Source organism: Moschus berezovskii, chromosome 6 (assembly GCF_049115385.1).
Source record: "Moschus berezovskii isolate FMDL1 chromosome 6, NW_MosBer_1.0, whole genome shotgun sequence".
Classification (NCBI taxonomy): domain Eukaryota; kingdom Metazoa; phylum Chordata; class Mammalia; order Artiodactyla; family Moschidae; genus Moschus; species Moschus berezovskii.
Window position 1 is genome coordinate 24,866,254 of NC_142465.1, and position 22,320 is coordinate 24,888,573.

Below are 22,320 nucleotides of genomic sequence, written 5' to 3' on the forward strand. Positions count from 1 at the left end.
GCACTGTGGAACAAGGAATATAAATGAGCGATGCCATAAGAGACTGCAAATGGGGTTACCAAAATACATCCCTCAAAAATGAACTCTGAAGGTGGAAAATCTATAAGAAAAAAAATATTAAAATAGGCATTTTTAAATGGTTTCAGCTATCATGTTAAAAGTACTGACGAACATTTAATAAACATGGCACATGCTTCTTAGGCCTCTAACAGTCAAAATAACTGTTCATTCCAAGCTCATTAAGTAAAAATGATGTATGAAATTGTTATAAAAGGAAACATTTTCAGCATTGCCGGATTAAAAAAACAAAAAAAACTAGAGCATCTAGAGGAGAAAACACCAAATGAAAATATTCAAACTGTAGTAATAAAATAGTTGGCCTTTAATCATTTCCAGTTAAATTATATTTGAAAGCTCTACCTCCCCCACCCATAGTCATACACAAACACACCAATTTTTAAACGTTTTATAATGGCCAAAGATGGGGTTTACATTGATAGGTTTATTAATGGAACTCACTTTTTCATTAGTTTTTGACAAGTGGCTGATTCATTTTAGCCTCCGATCAGTTCCATCGCATTCCTGAATCCCTTTCCTGATGTCTTAACAGTTAATGTCCTGTACTGTGAAGAGAGCTTCCTGTGGCACTTCGGGAATTCTCTTTGGGGCTTAAATACGTACAGTTCATAAAGCTCTCTCTCTCTTCTTCAGCCCCCACCAGGAATGATAAAGGCATTTCCAGAGGCAAATGATTCTCTTCCTCCATCTGCTCACCCTCCGCCAGCCCCTCTGCTTCCTCTGCTGTCTCCTCCGCTTCGTCCTCCTCATCTTCCTCCTCCCGCTCCTCCACATGATCAGCCTCTTCGTGCTCCTCCATATGATCAGCCTCTTCGTCCTCCTCCTGGCTCTCCAACTCCTTGCCATCACCCTCCTCCGCGTCACACCACTCCTCCTCTTCTCTGCCCCCTTCCTCTTCCTCCATCAGCTGGGAGGTGGCCGACTGCTCTTCCTCGTCTGGGTCGGGGCTGAAGACGAGAGAGGGATTCCGCACGAAGCTGTACGGAGCATCTTGCAGCGCCCCGTCTCCCTGGCCAGCGCCGGCGGGCGCGGCGTTTCCAAAGGCGCCCTCCGGGGCGGCTGTGCCCGGCGCCTGGGCCTGCTGCGCCCGCAGCGCCTCCTGCTGGCGCTCTAGCTTCTCCTGCTGCCGCATGTCCTCGTAGACCTGGTTCATGATGAACTGCGTGGTGTTGCGCGGCGCCCGCATGCCAGGGGCGCGCCACCCGTACAGGTTGACGGGCCGCAGCAGCGTGCTCAGATCCATCGGAGGGCTCCTCTGGGCCGAGCGGCGAGAGTGACGGCGCAGGCCGCGGCCCCGGCGACCCCAGCGCTTCTTCCTGCCCGGGGGCCTCCCCCAGCCGGGGTTCCAGGGCCCGTGGCAGCAGGAGCAGCAGCAAAGGCAGAGCGGATGCAGGCCGTACACCCGGATCACTTGCAGCCGGCCCGGGGGCTTCCGGAACCCCGCCGGAGGTGGGCGCCAGGGCCTTCCCCAGCGCCCCCAGTTAGAATACACGGCCCAGTAGGGACGCCGGGGTGGTTGGAACCAAGGGCCTGGACCGTATTGCTGCTTCGGCTGGCTCCTCGGGGGCTCGTATTCGGCCTTGGGGCCGTAGCGAGGCCGCCTCCTGTAAATGGGAGCGCCCCTGCGCCTTCGGGGGCCGGACGACCGGGTGCGTAACGGGGCAGAGGATGCCCAGCCGCCGCCCAGGTTACGAGGATCCTCTTTTGTGTCGAGGGTCTGGGTCATGATTCAGGGTGCTCCAAGAGGTCGACACGGTAGCGCCCTAGAAGCTGTCGTCGAGTTTGAACAGATCTGACGGTCTCATGGGCCTCGTTTCTCTCTCTGCCCAGCACCACGTGCCCGCCGCTGGGATCACACCTTTGTCTCCAGAAGGATCCCCGCCTCTCTGCTCGCTCAGCCGCTCTCTGCGTAATCTCTGATCCTTCGCACCCGAGTGGTCTCGCCCAGGCGGGTTGGGTGGGACTGGGGCTGGGTCAGGATGGTGAGTGAGGAAGGTGTTGGTGGGCAACACGCGTGGAGGCCCGCTCCCGGGTCCCACTCACCCGCCTCAGTGGAGGCGCGGGCTGGGGCCGGGGGAGGCAGGGGTCGCGCCGTTACCTTGCTGCTCCCTCTCAGCCCGGGTGCTTCACCGTCGCCGTCCTGGCTGGACTGGCGGGGCGTGGGCCGCGGCGGCCTTTAAATACCGGCCAGGGGCCCCGCGTGCCCACCGCATCCTTGGTTGCCCCTGGAGACAGCCAATTGGGGTTGAGGTCGTTCTCCTCGGGCGTGGAGGTGGGGTTCCAGCCGGAACCAGGTGCCCAGTGAACATTCGCAGGGGGCTTGTGACGTAGCTTTTGCGGGAGGGAGGGTGGAGGCTGGGTTTGTGCAGCCCACGTTAGGAACTGCCTGAGGCAGTTTCTTTGCGCCCTCGGACCACCTTGAGGTGCTGGGTTAGAGAAGATGGACCTTCAGCCGAACCCAGAGGCGGGGGTTGGGAGAAACTTGTCTGTTGAAAAATAATATCCTACGCGTTTGGGGTGATGGAAGGGGTAAAGAGAAAGCCCGTGGAGTCGGAAACAGGGCGCCATGCCTTACTTTGTGGCCACTGCTCTAACTCCTGGAGCTCTGTTTCATCATGTATAAAACAAGATGGCAAACGTTTATTGCGTGTGCTTACTGTGCAGCTGGGCTCATGGCACACAAGCCTCACACCTACTCTGTGAGGTAGGCATTGTTAGTACGTTTCGTAGGTTAGGACGCGAAGACGTTAATTTACCCGAGCTTGTGAGGTCAGTGAATTTAAGGGCAAGTGTTTAAACGTGTTTGACCTCAGAGCCCAAATTCTTAGTGAGGTTACTGAAGTGCCCAAACACCTTAAACAGGACTGTGAGGAAGAGAACAGGGAATCTGTATGGTCAAGCCCTGTACTAATTGTAGTATATCATGTAAATGTGCTTTGATTAAACATTACCAGGATGCATACCATGTGTTTGTTTGTAAGAATGCTACTGTGCCAATTTTTTTCCTTTTGTCCTTTTGTTAACCAGGCAACATGGTACCTTGGGAGCCTCTGTAATATTACAGTCAAGAATATGGGCTTCGGTTTAAATAGACAAGAGCCTACCCTGAATGATTCCGTTCAGTCCTGGCAGACTCTTTGCCACCCTACGGACCATAGCCTGCCAGTCTCCTCTGTCCATGGAGTTCTCCTGGCAAGAATACTGGAGTAGGTTGCTATGCTCTCCTCCAGAGTATCTTCCCAACCAAGGGATAGAACCTGTGTCTCCTGCGTCCTCTGTGTTGGCAGGTGGACTCTTTACCACTAGGACCATCTGGGAAATCTGCTACTGCTGCTGCTGCTAAGTTGCATCAGTCATGTCTGACTCTGTGTGACCCCATAGATGGCAGCCACCAAGCTCCTCCGTCCCTGGGATTCTCCAGACAAGAATACTGGAGTGGGCTGCCACTTCCTTCCCCAATGCGTGAAAGTGAAGTTGCTAGCGACCCCCATGGACTGCAGCCTACCAGGCTCCTCCGTCCATGGGATTTTCCAGACAAGAGTGCTGGAGCGGGTCGCCAGTGCCTTCTCCATCTGGGAAGTCTCAGTTCAGTCGCTCAGTCGTGTCCAACTCTTAGCGACCCCATGAATCACAGCAGACCAGGCCTCCCTGTCTATCACCAACTCCCGGAGTTCACTCAAACTCATGTCCATAGAGTCGGTGATGCCATCCAGCCATCTCATCCTCTGTTGTCCCCTTCTCCTCCTGCCCCCAATCCCTCCCAGCATCAGAGTCTTTTCCAGTGAGTCAACTCGTTGCATGAAGTGGCCAAAGTATTGGAGTTTCAGCTTTAGCATCAGTCCTTCCAATGAACACCCAGGACTGACTTCCTTTAGAATGGACTGGTTGGACTAGGTTTATCCAAATCTGTAGAAGGTGTAATGTAAAGAGGAGCCCTAATGACCCCTAATATAAACTATGGACTTTTGTTGATAATGATGTGCCACTGTAGGTTCATTGTTAATAAATGAACCACTCTGGCGGAGGATGTTTATAATGGGAGAGAGAGTATATGAGGAATCTCTGTACCTTCTTCTCATTTTGCTGTGAATCTAAAATTGCTCTAAAAAATAAGGGCTAATTAAAAAAAAAAATAGTGACTTCCCTGGGGGCTCAGTGGTAAAGAATCTGCCTGCCAATGCAGAAGACTGGGGCTGGATTCCTGTGTTGGGAAGAGCCCCTGGAGAAGAAAATGGCAACCCACTCCAGTATTCTTGCCTGGGAAATCACATGGACAGAGGAGCCTGGCGGGCTACAGGCCATGGGATTGCAAAGAGTCGGATATGACTTAGCAACTAAACAAAAATAAAAAAATAGAGGTGCTTCAATTTCAGCTCTGCAATTATTACCTTCTGGAAGCCTCCAGTTCCTTACCCATACCATGAGTGTAGTTACAGTACCTGTTGCATAGAGTTCTGTTAAGGATTAAGTATCGGTTAAAGCACTTAGCACAGGTACTCTGTGAGCACTTAGTAACTGGGAACTAGCATCATTATCATACTTAAATGTTTTAGGACTTGTCAAGAAATTGATACAGGACATGTAAAGATAACTAACCTTATGCCTGAAGCAAAAATAGACTAGATGTCCCCATCCTTGTGTCCTTTTTCTTATCCCACTTTTGAGAAACAGCAGGAAAGTGCCACTGGCTTTGACCCTACAGAAAACTGAGTATATTACTTTATTACCTTCCTGTGCCCAGTGGAATTGTGCAAAATAGAACACTGCCCACTGGGAACTGAGTCCATACAAGCTTCCATTAAATGACAGAGAAGCAAAATGTGGGGAAGACCTGATGCTTGCAAAGGTCATTTATACTTCCCTGGTTGAAAATTGAGAATAGTACAGGGGTTCTTGGATCAGCACTCCACCCTTTGACGTGGTACTTACAGACTCCACAGACATCATTCAAGTTCATTTGCTCTGTGGTTTGCTGAGGAGACAAGTCTGCTTGAGTCCAAGGGCATAATGCTGACATTTTAAGCCTCTAGTGTCCATTTTTGGACTCACACACTGGGTGGTGACTCACCCCCTGATCTGCTGAACTTGGCACTGTGCTATTCTAGATTTTTTTTTTCTAAGAACATATGGTATATGATGTTGAGTTTTAATTGAGATCTTTAGAAATTGAGCATGTTGATCAGTGGAATTCCCATCCATTTCTTTCTTTAAAAAAAGATTACCTCAAGGATAATTAAGGGCATTTTTTTGTTCAGTTGATGTGAACTTTATATAAGTAATACTGACTTTATACACTTTTTTCATGGTGAGATATATATCTTTTAAATCTATCCTCCCTACTTAAAAACATTAATGCAGAATTGTCTTCCTTTTTTTAAGAAAAGCAGCAAATTACATTCATGATTTTTATTTTTTCAGTAGATTTACATTATAATACTGATTGTTCATGTACTGGTAAATTACCCCAGAGAATTAGCACCAGAGATTGTTAAGCACCACCATCAGAAATGCAATTAAGAAATGTTAAAGACTTTTAAAATTGACACGTATTCCTCAAATACTGCAAAAGGAAATACTTTGATTCAACATTAAAATTGTATCCATCTAGATTGCTACATTAAAAATTCTCACAAACTTAGTCATCCATACTTAAAACAATGTGTACATACATTTGTTTTCTCAGCATTTCTAAGTGTTGGGATCCAGGAACAATTTAGCTGTGTTTTCTGCTCAGGATCTCCCTCGGGCTATTGTATAAGCATTTGGGTGTTTGTGCTCTCATCCTGGAGCTCAATTTGGGGAAAATCTGCTCCCAAGATCATTCATGTTATTGGCAGAATTTATTTCCTTGTGGCTGTTTAACTGAGGGCCCTAAACTTTAGCTTGCATGTTGACTGGAGGAAGTCTTCGGGTTTGGAGGACAACAGTGGTTCTAAAGGCCGCCTGCAGATGCTGATCATGGACTTCCTCAACGTGGCTGCTCACTCCCTCATGCTACCCAAGAGCCTCTCTTCTGTGCTTCCTAGCATGGTGAACACACAGAGACACATATATGTGTGTATCATAATCATGGGGCTTGACTTTTGTGACATCCCTGACCTTTGTCATTTCCTCTTGGCTAGAAGCAAGGCCCAGGTCCCACCAGCACTCAAGAAGAGAGGTTGACACAAGGGCACGGACACCAACAGGCAGGAAATCATTGGGGATCTCCTTAGTCTGCTTGCACATGTTTCAAGTAAAGGCAGTCAAATATGTCCTTTATAGTAACTAGTTACAGCTTGGGAGATTTTAATGACATTGCTGCATTTTGAAATTCTGATGAGTGACATGTAACAGCATTGGTTTTGCTATGTTTTATGTTATTCAGAACGTTATGTTGTTAAGTTAAAAGCACTGCAGTCTTGGTTGTGCGTTTGGGTAAATTGAAAAGAATGAATTCTAACACTTGATGGCAGTAGTAACTCAAGATTAAGTCAGTAAAAGTCCTTATACCAAAGAAACTGAAATTAGACACTTTATAAAAAATATTTTATCACATATATCATGTTACTCCAGGTTGCCAATATTAACTATCCTTTATTTCCCTGGAGTGGTAGAGTTGGGTATATTTATTAGATTTTAGCATTTTTTTTTTTTTTACTAGATTTTGGAAAGCTCAGCTCCACTAATTAAACTGATAAATAAAATTTTTCAGAGAAAAGTAGGATATACCTGATACATTTGGCCAGAGAAATGAAATACAAAGCATATTTCAGATTTATCTTTGTAATCAATGTGTTGCTATGATATACAAAAAATTATGTAAACATAACTCCTTTTATGCACTCTCAAAAACTTGCTTTTTTTCCACCCTGAAGATATTCATGCAGTTTAAAATGTTGTCGCCATCTAGTGGTTACAGAGACTAAATGCAAAATATTAAGCTTTTCTGACTTTTTGAAAGTGAGGAAAAAGGGATTCAAAATTACTCATTGCTTTCTCTCCACAATTTGGAAAGTTGTAGTGTTTGCAAGTTAATAAGGCACCTTGTGCATCAGGGAATACCACTGTGATATTTTCCATTTATGATTCTCATTTAAGTAAATTATGAAGGGAAAGTTTGTAATAAAATAACTACAAAGACAGTGTTGCTACAGATTTAAAGAGAAGTAAGGATGTGAATTTTACACTCATAATAGTAGTCTGTGTAGGTATTATTTGCAATTGCCTTTTGAAAATATTACTAACCCTGTAACAACTCAAGGTTTTCAGGGGATTTGCAAAATATATTGTAGTCCAATTATCTGAGAAATATGTGAATTACTTAGGAATTTCAATATGGAGATGTTTGCTTATAAATAGTTTTAAAGTACACTATAAGATGGGGCAATAAAATGCAATGTCCTCCCCCTTGGAAAATAACGTGTAATATTTAGAGAAAAAGAATTGTGTATAGCATATTCATAAAGAAAAACTGTTGCTATAAAAAAAGATTGTGTTTAATCAGTGATCAATTTTAGAATCAGAGCTTTCAATTAAGAATGTGAGGTGTTTAAAGTGGTCATTTAAATAGGATACATTTTAAAGGAATGCTATCATCAGTTCAGTTCAGTTCAGTTCAGTCACTCAGTTGTGTCCGACTCTTTGCGACCCCGTGAACCGCAGCATGCCAGGCTTCCCTGTCCATCACCAACTCCCGGAGTCCACCCAAGCCCATGTCCATCGAGTCGGTGATGCCATCCAACCATCTCATCCTTTGTCATCCCCTTCTCCTCCTGCCCTCAATCTTTCCCAGCATCAGGGTCTTTCCCAATGAGTCAGCTCTACGCATCAGGTGGTGCGAAAATTGCATATTTTCAGGGTTATAGTCCTTACTTTGTCCTTATAGAGTTGATGATGAATTACATCTGCAAAGCAGCCTTGTGAGTAGGCAGTCATAATGCCCATGAGAATGTCAACTGACCCCATAGATTTTGCATAATGATACCCTTTTTATCCCAGTATTTTCTTTTCTTTCTTTCTTTCTTCCTTTTTCTTTCTTCTCTCTCCATTCTTTCTTTCTCTCTCTCTCTCTTTATCCCTCCTCCCTCTTTCTTTCCTTTAACTACAACTTCCTACACCCCACTCTCATGATTTTGTAGTCATGGTGTGTTGAGAAGACTGTGAGAACAGAGGGGTTTTCTACGTCATTTTTGGAGAGATCTGAGATCATCAGTAGCTTGTGTGGGCAGGGTATTATGAATTTATGGACCCTTTCCTCCATTAAAAAATGAAAGTTATAGTTTATATCATGTTGCTATAAACATTAATATGTTCCAGGCTGGATTCTTTATTGCCTGTTTACTATTATTATTATAATCATGTGTTTTCTTTTTATTGAAAAGCATATGCAAAGTTCTGAAAATTAGTAAGTCAGCCCTGCCTGCTGGGAGTCTTTCTTTACCCTCCTGGTCCAAAGCATCTCAGTCCATCTTTCTGCTGAACTTCTGGAGGTTGGGTATCTGGAAGCCTACTCTAGACCCTAGAAGTGTTTACTCAAATGTGACTCAAAGGCCTTTGGCCATTTGGAAGTCACTGTGGCATGCAAAAAAATAACACTGAGCTTGACACCTGTGTTAGTCTGTTTGGGCTACCATAATACCATACCATAGACTGAGTGGCTTAAATAAAACAATTTTATTTCTCCTAGTTTTGGAGGATAGGATATTCAAGATCAAGGTCTCAGCTGATTTTATTTCTATTGAGAGCTTACTTCCTGGATTACAGATGGATGACTTCTCATTATGTCATCACATGGCTTTTCTTTCTTTTTTAAAAATATTAATTTGTTTATTTTAATTGGAGGCTAATTACAATATTGTTATGGTTTTTGCCAAACATCGACATGAATCAGCCATGGGCACACATGTGTTCCCCATCCAGAACTCCCCTCCCCCCACCTCCCTCCCCATCCCACCCCCTGGGTCATCCCAGTGCACCAGCCATGAGCACCCTGTCTCATGCATCGAACCTGGACCTGTGATCCACTTCACATATGATAATATACACGTTTCAACACTACCCTCTCAAATCATCCCACCCTCACCCTATCCCACAGAGTCCAAAAAACTGTTCTTTACATCTGTGTCTCTATCGCTGTCTCGCATATAGGGTCATCGTTATCATCTTTCTAAATTCCATATACATGTGCTAGCATACTGTATTGGTATTTTTCTTTCTGACTTACTTCACTCTGTGTAATAGACTCCAGTTTCATCCACCTCATTAGAACTGATTCAAATTCATTCTTTTTAATGAATGAGTAATAGTCCATGTGTATATGTACCAAAGCTTTCTTATCCATTCGTCTGCCAATGGACATCTAGGTTGCTTCCATGTTCTGGCTATTGTAAACAGTGCTGCGATGGACATTGCAGTGTCTCTTTCAATTTTGGTTTCCTCGGTGTGTATGCCCAGCAGTGGGAGTGCTGGGTCATATGGCAGTTCTATTTCCAGTTTTTTAAGGAATCTCCACACTGTTCTCCATAGTGGCTGTACTAGTTTGCATTCCCACCAGCAGTGTAAGAGGCTTCCTTTTTATCCACACCCTCTCCAGCATTTATTGCTTGTAGACTTTTGGATAGCAGCCATTCTGACTGACATGAGATGGTACCTCATTGTGGTTTTGATTTGCATTTCTCTGATAATGAGTGAAGTTAAGCATCTTTTCATGTGTTTGTTAGCCATCTGTAAGTCTTCTTTGGAGAAATGTCTGTTTAGTTCTCAGCCCATTTTTTGATTGGGTCATTTATTTTTCTGGAATTGAGCTGCAGAAGCTGCTTGTATATTTTTGAGATTAATTCTTTGTCAGTTGCTTAATTTGTTATTATTTTCTCCCATTCTGAAGGCTGTCTTTTCACCTTGCTTATAGTTTCCTTCGTTGTGCAAAAGCTTTTAAGTTTAATTAGGTCCCATTTGTTTATTTTTGCTTTTATTTCCATTACTCTGGGAAGTGGGTCATAGAGGACCCTGCTGTGATTTATGTCAGAGAGTGTTTTGCCTATGTTTCCCTCTAGAAGTTTTATAGTTTCTGGTCTTACATTTAGATCTTTAATCCATTTTGAGTTTATTTTTGTGTATGCTGTTAGAAAGTGTTCTAGTTTTGTTCTTTTACAAATAGTTGACCAGTTTTCCCAGCACCACTACTTGTTAAAGAGATTGTCTTTTCTCTATTGTATATTCTTGCCTCCTTTGTCAAAGATAAGGTGTCCATAGGTGCATGGATTTATCTCTGGGCTTTCTATTTTGTTATATTGATCTATATTTCTGTCTTTGTGCCAGTACCATACTGTCTTGATGACTGTAGCTTTGTAGTAGTCTGAAGTCCGGCAGGTTGATTCCTCCAGTCCCATTCTTCTTTCTCAAGATTGCTTTGGCTATTCGAGGTTTTTTGTATTTCCATACAAATTGTGAAATTACTTGTTTTAGTTCTCTGAAAAATACGGTTGGTAGCTTGATAGGGATTGCATTGAATCTATAGATTGCTTTGGATAGTATATTCATTTTCACTATACTGATTCTTCTGATCCATGAACATGGTATATTTCTCCATCTATTTGTGTCATCTTTGAGTTCTTTATGGCTTTTCTTTAGTATATGTATACACACACACACACAGTAGTCTCCTTTTCTTCCTCTTCTTATAAGGCCACTAATCCCATCATGAGGCCCCTACCTCATGACCTCATCTAACCCTAATTAAACTTCCAAAGGCCCCATTTCCAAACACCATCACAATGGGGAGGGTGTTATTTAGGACTTCAACATACAAATTTTGGAGGTAAACATTCAGCCCATAACAACTTCCCTGTCCAGTCCATGCACCATTTTCTTGTATTTTACAATACAGGGAAAAGACACATTCATGGTATGTGAGACAGGACAGTGAGGTGAAGTAGAATAGGCCTTTGGGGTCAGCCCTTAACCAAGGGCAAGTTGTTTAAGCTCTCTCTCTGATCTGTGACTGGAACAGTCATTACTATCTTCAACTCCTAGGATGTTGTGAATTAATACATGCAGAAAACCTTAATCGATGCCTAGTACATTTTTTGTGTTCAAGAATTGTTTTCTGTTGTAACAATATACATCCTTGTAGTAGGCTGATATGCTTTTCAAAATCAGTAGAGCTGTGTGTGCTGATGTGGTAGATATGGTAGGAGTGATCAAGGAATAGTTTTAAATGAAGCGAGAAAAATAGTGATTATCTATTGTGCTTAAAAATCCATGTTTACATGTACCGATACATACATAACAGTGATATATATATATATCATATATCCATATGTATTTTTGTAAAGAGGAGCAATTATTGGTGTGCAAGTTTTTGCTTCTCATGGAAAACTTGATAAAATAATGAAAGAAACCACTGACTATTTCCAAGGAGTGGAACATAGGGTTTGCTGCAGGAAAGAAACTCACCTTTCAGTGTATACTCTCTTGTTATCTTTCAGTTTTTTGGATTATTATCACACATTTCAGAAAGTTCAACTTTCTCTCTAGAAGGTACTCCTTAACTTCTTCCCTACTGTCATTTTCATATTATTGTTTATATTTTCCATTTTCTATGTTTTATTTTTTCCATAGGCACAGAAATATTACCAGTTAACTAATAATTTAGGAAAGGTCTAAAACGAGGTGGCAGGGCTTTAAGATGATAAAGTATTGTTGTTAAAATACTGAAGCTATGTGTATTATTATGATTATTTGAATGTTGTGATTATAATGAATATTTCCCACAAGGCCCTTATAATTTTCAAATATTTTTATTCTTTTCTTCATTTTCTTTAATGAATTTGAAAATAAAAACAAGCTTTAGTAAAAAAAAAAGAAAGGAAAATTTAATTAAATTTTGGCAATATATCTACACTGTTCATTTTTAATTTTATTATATGATTAATTTAAAATTATATAGGATATTAATTCCTAAAACTTGAAAATTACCTGTGATTTATAAGAATATCTATGAAATATTTTCTTTTAGTCTTCTATTTCTGTACACTTTTTGGTTTATTTCTGATTCATCTGGTGTTTTCTTAGACTACTGCATTGCTATTATATATTAAAACTTTTAGCTGTATTTTATGTACTTATATCATCTTCCAGAACATATTTTGAAAGTATCATGCTGAGTTTTCTTTTTGAAGAGAGCAGGAAGAATCATTTTGTTATAGGAGGCATCGTAATGCTAACCATTGTCTGAAATCAGACAAGACTCCCAATAGGCAAACGAGGTAGGCACATATAGGCTTGAGGAGTTTTGCTGAGATTGATAGGGTTTCCATCCAGTCGAATATCCTCTAGTGCCTTACGAATATAAGTCAAATTTTTTACATTGCAGAAGGTATCTTCATGCATCTCCAGAATGTTGTTATTCTAAAAAAGATTAAGATAAAATATTAGATGAGTTATCAAATATTCCTGGTATTGATTAATAATAGAGTCCATTTTGCTCCACCCCTGCTTTTACTCTTTCATTCCTTCTCTCATCCAGAAATGCACATTATGCAATTATTATATACACCAACACTTTCTAAAGCAGCGAGGGTAAACCAGTAAACATAGTAGATATATGCTTGCCTTTGGAGCTTATACTTCAGTAATGGGAATATAAGATAATGAGATGAAAAAACAAATTTTATTTCCAAAAATAATCTGAACTAAGAAGAAAGGAAAGTGTCTGTGAAAAATTATCTTGAGACAGCAGTGGAGCTGAGAATGGAATGACAAGGAGACGTGGGCCTGGGAGAGAGCTGAGGTAAGAATATCCCAGACAGAGAGAACGCCAAGTTCAAATTCTGAAAAATATGCATGGAAAGTTCAGGAATGAGAAAATAAAATGTCAAAATGACTGTTGGGTTGAAAGTTTTGTACATGACTGTTAGGGCTAGTTGGTATATAGTGTTGCTCAAGTCTTCTGTTTCTTAGTTGATCTTATGGCTAGTTGTTCTATCCATTATTAAAAGTGGAATATTGAGGAATCTAACTATTATTGTTGAATTGTCTTTTTCTCTCTTCAGTTCTAATAGTGAAGTCCTTATAAATTTTGAAGCATTGTTGTTAGGTACATATGTATTTATAAGCCTTATGTCTTTCTGATAGATTGACTCTATTTTACAAAGTGTACATGAGGAATAATACAGATTTAGTCCCTAGTGGCTCAGAGGTTAAAGCGTCTGCCTCCAATGCAGGAGACCTGGGTTCGATCCCAGGAGCAGGAAGATCCCCTGGAGAAGGAAACGGTAACCCACTCCGGTATTCTTGCCTAGAGAATCCCATGGACTGAGAAGCCTAGTAGGCTACAGTCCATGGGGTCGCAAAGAGTCGGACACGACTGAGTGATAGAACAGAACAGAACAGTGCCTATGCACTATTCTATTTTCTTTGATAGGTAATATATACACAGTTAATAATTATCATGCCTTATCTTTAAGTCATTATCATGTAACAGTGAATGCAGCACCCACTTTATAAACTAAAACTGAGATGCAGGGAGGTTTAGATATTTGTTCATTCATTAAATAGTGTCAGCCCAGGGAATCTGCTGTTGCCAGATCTGTCATTCTTATAGTATACTGGAAAATGTTTTTCAGATGAATCACAAAAAGAGATTTTTAGATGAGCATTAAAAATAAATTAAAATGAAGACGATGTAAATTAAAAACAGCTTTATACTGGATATCGGTGAGGTGATTGTGAGAGAGAAATATTTTTAAATATTCACTTGATACTTTTTTAAATCTTAGAATAAGGAATGTAAAGCCAATCACTTAAAAAAAATCTTAGATTGTATATGCAAGCACATTATGTTTAGATATAACGTCAGAGACCTGGTTATTCTGTAGAGTCAATATCATCAGACAGTAGTAATGAAATTTAATTCAGAATTGGACAAAAATTTCCAGTTCCTTTTATGGTTCCCTTGAAAATCCTCTTTCCAATCCTAAACCAGGCAAGAAATCCTCACCGACATAGACATTCACCCCCAGAAAAAGAGAAGACCAATAGAGAGCCATCCAGAAACCAGATAAGGACTAGAAAGGACATCACATTAAGGAAGTCAGAAAAACTCTCAAGAGATAGATACCTAAGAGTCATAGACACACAGAGAGACACCAAAAAGAAGTATGGAAAGATGTAAATAGGAATGGTATAAAGGACACAGAGGTAAATAATTACGGAATCCACAGAACAAAAAAAAAAAAAGAATCCAACTTGCTCTCTCATAGCAGAATCACATCTTGTGATGGTTTATACTTTTCCCCCTAAAAGACTGTAATATTGCACTATGATATTGTGTCTTTGAGCACATAACGGTTGTGTTCTTTGTAGATTTATTCCACAGAACAGATGAAATTATTACAGAAAGTTGATTACAAATGTATACCAAAAGCTACATCTGAAATAAGAAGTAATTTATCTTTCTTTGTTTCAACAACCAAAAGTGTTTTTTAATTGATCATATTGTAATATACTTCAATGGAATATATTTGGTTGACCAAAGTTTGTTTAGGTTTTTCCATAACATCTTACAGAAAAAAAAAAAAAAAAAAGAACAAACTTATTGGCCAACCCAGTATTTAGAAAATATTAGATCGTAACATTTTGAAAATGTGTTTTCACTCATTACTTCGCAGATAAATTGTAGCTTAAAGGAATTTAAAATAACGCAAGCTTTCAAATATGTTGGTTTAGAAAAAACTGCATTTACTTAATCCAGAGAGACAAAAGTCCATCATCTCTCAGCAGATAGGAATGTCCTGGGATTGAATTTAACTGAGTTCATGAAACCTGAAATCAAGAGCTAAAACTGACATTTTTTTCCCTCTGAAAGCTAGAAATCAAATTAAATTTTTCTCTCTTATTCTCTTCCATTTCTAATCTTCACACATTTCTTCAGCAGATGAACCTCTTATTTTCTAAAAAAGAAGATTTGTATGCCAAAAAGATGCATTATAACTTAGCAAAAAATGAAAATAAAGACTAAAGTTATCAGAAATAAATCAGTATAGATAGAGTCATGAATATGCAAACACCTTGTACTCAGAGTGAGAGAGAGAATAAATGAGAGAAGAAGAAGAAAAAGACTATCACAGTGTATTAACATGCCATTATAAACAGCTTTTGCATCGTGGCTTCCTCCCGTTTGCATCTGTTTTCCATGGATGTGTTGGGCATAACTTACTAGTAGAAGCCTACCTGGAGGTGCAGGGCCCGCAGATTTTCTGGGAGTGGTAGAGGGATGTGGTCCAAGTTGTTATCCGTGAGGTAGAGATGATGGAGATCATACATATCCTGTAAACATTCCAAACGTAGGGCCTTAATATAAATTAGTGGTGCCACAGTCATACAGTTCATCCCCTGTTCATGAAACTATTTGTAAAATAACACATGCCTGTTCAGGTCTTGTTTTCTAAGTGAGTGAAGTCGCTTGGTCGTGTCTGCCTCTTTGAGACCCCATGGACTGTAGCCTACCGGGCTCCTCTGTCCATGGGATTTCCCAGGCAAGAGTACTGGAGTGGGTTGCCATGTTTTCTAAAGTTGAGGCAAATTAGTTTTCTGTGTTCCTAGACAATTCAAATGAGTTCTGCAAGAATTGATAGCAAGCAAATATCTCTTGATATAAATGAAACATCTTTCTTAGTCTCTGGAAGAACCTACTTTGTCCACTGAAACTTTCTCAGTTTAAGCAAGGCATTGATTTCCCACATAGAGATTCTGCAGTAAAAATTTGAGGATTATGGTGAGAAATAACAAGAATTTCCTTCATGTTACAGGAATGGGGAAATGAGAAATTCTCCCTGAGAAAATCCTACCCCCTACAGCGCAAGTAGCAAGAGGGCAGCCTAACAAGACAGAATGTATGTTTAGATACGACCAGGTCTACTCCCACCAAATGTCACAGGACAAACCGTGACTCCCTGGCACCCATGCCAACAGACTCTGAGTGAGGGGACTAGATTTGATCTTTGCCAGACTCCGATGAGGTGCCCTAACTCCCTTGCCCGCCACAGTGGTGTCACAGGAGCACGGGTGGAGATACAGGCTTTCTACCATTGCTCAGGGCTAGGGAATCCACGCAACCCCTTGTAGCCTCCATGGGAGTTGTAAGATGTCCCTTCAAACAGTAGCTTAAATTTATTTGTTCAACAGATATTTAGAGAAGCAGCTTGAAGGGAGTTAAGAGTCAGTAAGAAAGCCAAACTGGTTGGTGTTCTCAGATCCTCTGCTGTTCTGCCAAGCAAAGCCATTCTAACCCCAAACTTGTTTCCTTCACTTAGAAAACAAAATTCATAAGATTAACTGAATCCATCCGCCTTACAGGTGATTTAGAAGGCTTCTACCCTTAAGGCACCACCCACACTCTGTACAAGTAACTGTCCTCCCAACCACACACAGTCCTGTCCTTGAGTGGAGCCTTGGTAAATATGAGTCATTTGGCTTACAGCATTCTTAGGTGCAACTTAACAGACTGGTGCTTCACCCACTTCTTATTCCAGCTCTGCTTCCTCTTCTTGGTTCTTGAGCAGCCTCGGAGTGTACCAGAACACAGTATTTCCCAAAGGCAAGACACAGAGTGTTCTAAAGTTTATTTTAGGCATTAAAAGTCTCATCAAATTTAATCCCTTTGTGGAAATAAAAAGGCGAGACACTGATCGCAAAGGGAATGGGAAGACTAAAGTATTTCATATTCAAACTTAAAACTCACTTTAAATGCTTCTTGCTTTATTCCTTTCCTTCCAAGTCTATTGTTGCTGATATCAATAAATCTCAAAGTGGTTGGCAATTCTGGGAGCTGCCTAATTTTGTTGTCACGCAGGATAAGCTCTCGGAGTTGAGGCAGCTTTCTGAATGCATCTTCATCAATCTCAGATATTAAGTTTGATGTCAGATCAATCCTTCTTAGATCATCTGGAAAAAAGAAAAAACATGAGAGAAGTAGTTAAATATGTTTCACTCACAAAAAAATATAAATATAAAATTTCCCACATATAAACAAATGTAAACATGAATTAGCAATAGTTAATGAAACAATTATTTCTAACAGCTTTATAAAAATTTAATAGATTACTGCTGCTGCTCAGTCATGTCTGACTCTTTGCAACCCCATGGACTATAGCCCTCTGTTCATGGGATTCTCCAGGCAGGAATACTGGAATGGGTTGCCATTCCTTCCTCTAGGGGATCTTCCTGACCCAGGGATTGAACCCCTGAACCTTAAGTCTCCTGCATTGGCAGGCCAGTTCCTTACCACTGAACCACCTGGATTTCCTCCAAATACTATTCATATTTATGCATTCCAAAGAAAACATAGCCTTAGCAAAGAAATTGACCCATTATACTTCATTATATTTAAAATAATTGATCTTTTTCCTATATTCCTCATAAATTTTGTCTGGATCTTACTATTTAAAATATTTTTTCTCCAAGCTGGCAGATTATGATATTTAAAATACACAGGCATTAAAAAGAAATTTTCAAATGATTAAAACACTTAATGAAGACATATACCAACTTTCTTCAAAGTTGGCAACAACTTTGGCCAGAATTTAGATTTGCATTCATCAATTATAAAGCAATTGTGCTTTTTTTTTTTATTGAGCTTCAATGGAAATCTATTTGAACAAGCCAGATCCTACTAAATATATGGTCATGACTTTCTGCTCTTACTGTGATAACGTGATAATGAGTTTTGGCCTATAAAATATAATTATTTGTGATTTTTGTTTACTTGAAAATAGTTTGAGAACATCAACAACCATATAGTTTCATGTGCATAAGTCACGTCACTTCAGTCTCGTCTGACGCTTTGTGACCTCATGGACTGGGGATTGTCATTGAGATTCTCCAGGCAAGAATACTGGAGTGGGTTGCCGTGGCTTCCTCCAGGGGACCTTCCCTATGCAGGGATCGAACCCATGTTTCTTATCTCACCTGCAGTGGCAGGCAGGTTCTTTACCACTAATGCCACTTGGGAAATCCATATAGTTTCATAACAACCTTTAATGATTCATCATTCTTTCTCATTGTAATTAAAACAAACCTTCAAGCATACAAATAAGTAAAAATTGATTTATGAGACGTATTTTAATATTCAAGTTTCATTTTCGGTACCAACATTTTATAATGCAAACATTTAAGAAACAAAAGGGAAGGATGTTAGTGCCAGCATCCATACTTAGGCTTGCAAAATCATTTTTGTTGATCTTTTTAATTCTGTTAAAACGGGAATAGAAATAAGCTGTGTTCTTGGGCAGGGGAGGAATAGCGTCAAGTTCATGGTCATCACAGTATACGGTGGTACTTATACAAGTACACAGAAGGCACGTTGGAAAGTCTAAAAGAGAAGCAAATAATATAAGTAAGCAACAAGCAATTTTTAACAAATAATGGGATTGCAAATGTTTATTAAGGAAGATTACAGTCTCATATAGACTATTCTGGCATATTTAATAGCTTCTTATGTAGTTTTCTATAAATAAAATACTAAAGTCAAATATAACAACCCAGGCTGTCCCAATAATTAATATAGTCTTTGTAATGTTTTAAAATTTTATTTTAAATTATCTACTGAATATTGCATGATTGTTGCTTTTATATTTATTGAAAATTCTATTTTCAGAAGTAAATATTAAGGTTGTGGTTTTTATAAATTTAAAATATCACATATAATATTTTATTAGATCTTTCATTCAGTATTTATACACCCCACTGAAATAAAATCAAGGGAAAGGATAGGGCAATTATCATTAATATTAATTCACTCAATATGCGTTTATTGAATCTATTCTATGTAAGTTTCACTGTGCTAGCTGGTGACACAGTGATAAACACAGAGACACAGTTCTGTTTCATGATCTGCTGTGTAAGATGGATGTTAATCACACAAATAAAATGATGATTGTGGTAAATGTCATGGAATCTCATAGAAGCATAAAATAGGAGAATTTGATCCAGTCTGAGAGTCATGGTTCTTTGAGGAGGTGTAACTGAGTTGAAATCTGCAGGAAGAGCAGGACCTGACTGTTCAGGTGAGCGGAAAGAGTCTACAGGCAGAGGACGCAGCACGTACCAGGCCCCTTCACTCTGGGGGAACTGAAAGGTGGTCCCTATAGCTACACCACAGAAAAATTGGAGTGTGTAGGACACAAAATACACAGGCCTTATGGGCAGTGTTACAGGTTTTGTCTCTTTTCCTAAGGATGGGCAGGAGTATTACATGATCAGATTTGCATGTTAAGATATCACCCTGCTTAAAGGTGAGCTGGAAGACTGATTGATGGGAGATGGGGGCGGAGTGGGATGGGCATGGGGCATTGAGTTATCAAGATAAAAGATGGTGTTTGCTTGGCTATGATAATGTGATAGAAAAGGCAACAGATCCCCCCCTAAAAAATTCAAGTTATATCACATCTCCATTTATTAATCTATTTTCTCTCGCACTGTCTCTCTCTCTCTCACACACACACACACACACACACCCCTCCTTCGCTCTCTGCTTATTGGTCTTATTGGTGTTATAGAGGACAGAGAGCTCCTAAGGGAGATAGAGAAGCAATGGTCAGGAGAAAAGAAGGATAATAGATGATCAGTATTATGGAGGCCAAGCCAGGCTTCAGCAATAGGTGAACCGTGAATTTCCAGATGTTCAAGCTGGTTTTAGAAAAGGTAGATAAACTGTGATAAACTGTGGAACATTCTAAAAGAGATGGGAATACCAGACCACTTGACCTGCCTCTTGAGAAACCTATATGCAGGCCAGGAAATAATAGTTAAAATTGGACATGGAACAACAGACTGGTTCCAAATAGGAAAAGGAGTACGTCAAGGCTGTATATTGTCACCCTGCTTATTTAACCTATATGCAGAGTACATCATGAGGAACGCTAGGCTGGAAGAATCACAAGCTGGAATCAAGATTGCCGGGAGAAATATCAATAACCTCAGATATGCAGATGAACCACCCTTATGGCAGAAAGTGAAGAGGAACTCAAAAGCCTCTTGATGAAAGTGAAAGAGGAGAGTGAAAAAGTTGGCTTAAAGCTCAACATTCAGAAAACTATGATCATGGCATTCCCATCACTTCATGGGAAATAGATGGAGAAACAGTGTCAGACTATTTTTTTGGGCTCCAAAATCACTGCAGATGATGATTGCAGCCTTGAAATTAAAAGATGCTTACTCCTTGGAAGGAAAGTTATGACCAACCTAGATAGCATATTAAAAAGCAGAGACATTACTTTGCCGACCAAGGTCCATCTAGTCAAGGCTATGGTTTTTCCAGTGGTCATGTATGGATGTGAGAGTTGGACTGTGAAGAAAAGCTGATCGCCGAAGAATTGATGCTTTTGAACTGTGGTGTTGGAGAAGACTCTTGAGAGTCCCTTGGACTGCAAGGAGATCCAACCAGTCCATTCTAAAGGAGATCAGTCCTGGGTGTTCATAAGAAGGACTGAAGCTAAAGCTGAAACTGCAGTACTTTGGCCACCTCATTTGAAGAGTTGACTCACTAGAAAAGACTTTGATGCTGGGAGGGATTGGGGGCAGGAGGAGATGGGGATGACAGAGAATGAATGAGATGAGTGGATGGCATCACCAACTCAATGAACGTGAGTTTGAGTGAACTCCAGGAGTTGGTGCTGGACAGGGAGGCCTGGCGTGCTGTGATTCATGGGGTCGCAGAGAGTTGGACACGACTGAGCGACTGAACTGAACTAAACTGAAGTGGAGAGATAGTTTTAAGGAACAGGGAATAGAAAATAATCTAAATCTGCTGAGATGTCAGTTAAGGATTGAAAAATATCTCTTGGAGTAGTTACTGTGGAGGTTATAAGAGACTTTGGTAAGAGCTGTGGAGTGCTAAGCCTGGAAGCCAGATAACAGTCCCTGAAGGAGGATGTAGGAGGTGAGGAAACAGTTACAGAACATGCAGACAATGTTTCTGAGATGTTTGACCGTAAAGAGAAAGGAAAGAGAGATAGTGATAACTATAAAACATATTTGTAGTGTGTATATTGAGGAAATGAACTAAAGTGGGAGAGATTTGAAGTAAAGTATCCAAAGGCAGAGAGATTGCAGATAAAAAGGATCCTGAGAGGGCAGCAGGAAATGGAACTAAGAACACAATGGGAAGCATTTACATCCCACATGAGGGAGCACAGACAGTACCTCTGTTGTAACAGGAGGAAGGGGAAGAGGTGAGGATGTCTGTCAGTTCAGTTGCTCGGTCATGTACGACTCTTTGCCACTCCATGGATTGCAGCACACCAAGCTTCCCTGTCCATCACCAATTCCTGGAGCTTGCTCAAACTCATATCCATCAAGTTGGTGATGCCATCCAACCATCTCATCCTCTGTTGTCCCCTTCTCCTCCTGCCTTCAGTCTTTCCCAGGTTCAGGGTCTTTTCCAATGAGTCAGTTCTTCCCATGAGGTGGCAAAATATTGGCACTTCAACTTCAACATCAGTCCTTCCAGTGAATATTCAGAACTGATTTCCTTTAGGATGGACTGGTTGTATCTCCTGGCAGTCCAAGGGACTCTCAAGAGTCTTCTCCAGCACCACAGTTCAAAAACATCAATTCTTCAGCGCTCAGCTTTCTTTATGGTCCAGCTCTCACATTCTCACATGACTACTGGAAAAACCATAGCTTTGACTATACAGACCTTTGTCAACTAAGTAATGTCTCTCCTTTTTAATATGCTGTCTAGGTTGGTCATAACTTTCCTTCCAAGAAGCAAATGTCTTTCATTTTCATGGCTGCAGTCACCATCTGCAGCAATTTTGGAGTCCAAAAAAACAAAGTCTGTCACTGTTTCCACTGTTTCCCCATCTATTTGCCATGAAGTGATGGGACCAGATGCCATGATCTTAGTTATTTGAATGTTGAGTTTTAAGCCAGCTTTTTCACTCTCCTCTTTCACTTTCATCAAGAGACTCTTTAGTTCCTCTTCACTTTCTGCCATAAGGGTGGTGTCATCTGCATATCTGAGGTTATTGATATTTCTCCCAGCAATCTTGATTACATCTTATGCTTCACCCAGCCCAGCATTTTGCATGATGTACTCTGCATATACATTAAATAAGCAGGGCAACAATATTCAGCCTTGATGTACTCCTTTCCCAGTTTGGAACCAGTCTGTTGTGTCCATGTCCGGTTCTAACTGTTGCATCTTGACCTGCATGCAGATTTCTCAGGAGGCACATAAGGTGGTCTGGTATTCCCATC

General features: G+C 40.7%; 2 protein-coding genes across 2 annotated transcripts in view; both read right to left on the reverse strand.

Annotated features, from left to right (window-relative positions):
- Positions 1–386: 386 nt before the first annotated feature.
- CCER1 (coiled-coil glutamate rich protein 1) lies at positions 387–1,804 on the reverse strand. Its single transcript, XM_055396652.2, is given in 2 exon segments — positions 387–658; positions 660–1,804. Coding segments are annotated over 2 exon segments (1,200 nt in total). The 3' UTR covers positions 387–603.
- Positions 1,805–12,183: 10,379 nt separating this feature from the next.
- Positions 12,184–22,320, reverse strand: part of EPYC (epiphycan) — a 40,395-nt gene continuing 30,258 nt past the window's right edge. The window contains exons 3-6 of the mRNA XM_088836673.1: positions 18,272–18,430; positions 16,802–17,004; positions 15,292–15,387; positions 12,184–12,468 (exon numbers count right to left, since the gene is read on the reverse strand). Of these exons, the coding sequence (XP_088692799.1) occupies positions 12,298–12,468; positions 15,292–15,387; positions 16,802–17,004; positions 18,272–18,430 (629 nt within the window). The 3' untranslated portion in view covers positions 12,184–12,297. The remainder of the gene's footprint in view (positions 12,469–15,291; positions 15,388–16,801; positions 17,005–18,271; positions 18,431–22,320) is intronic.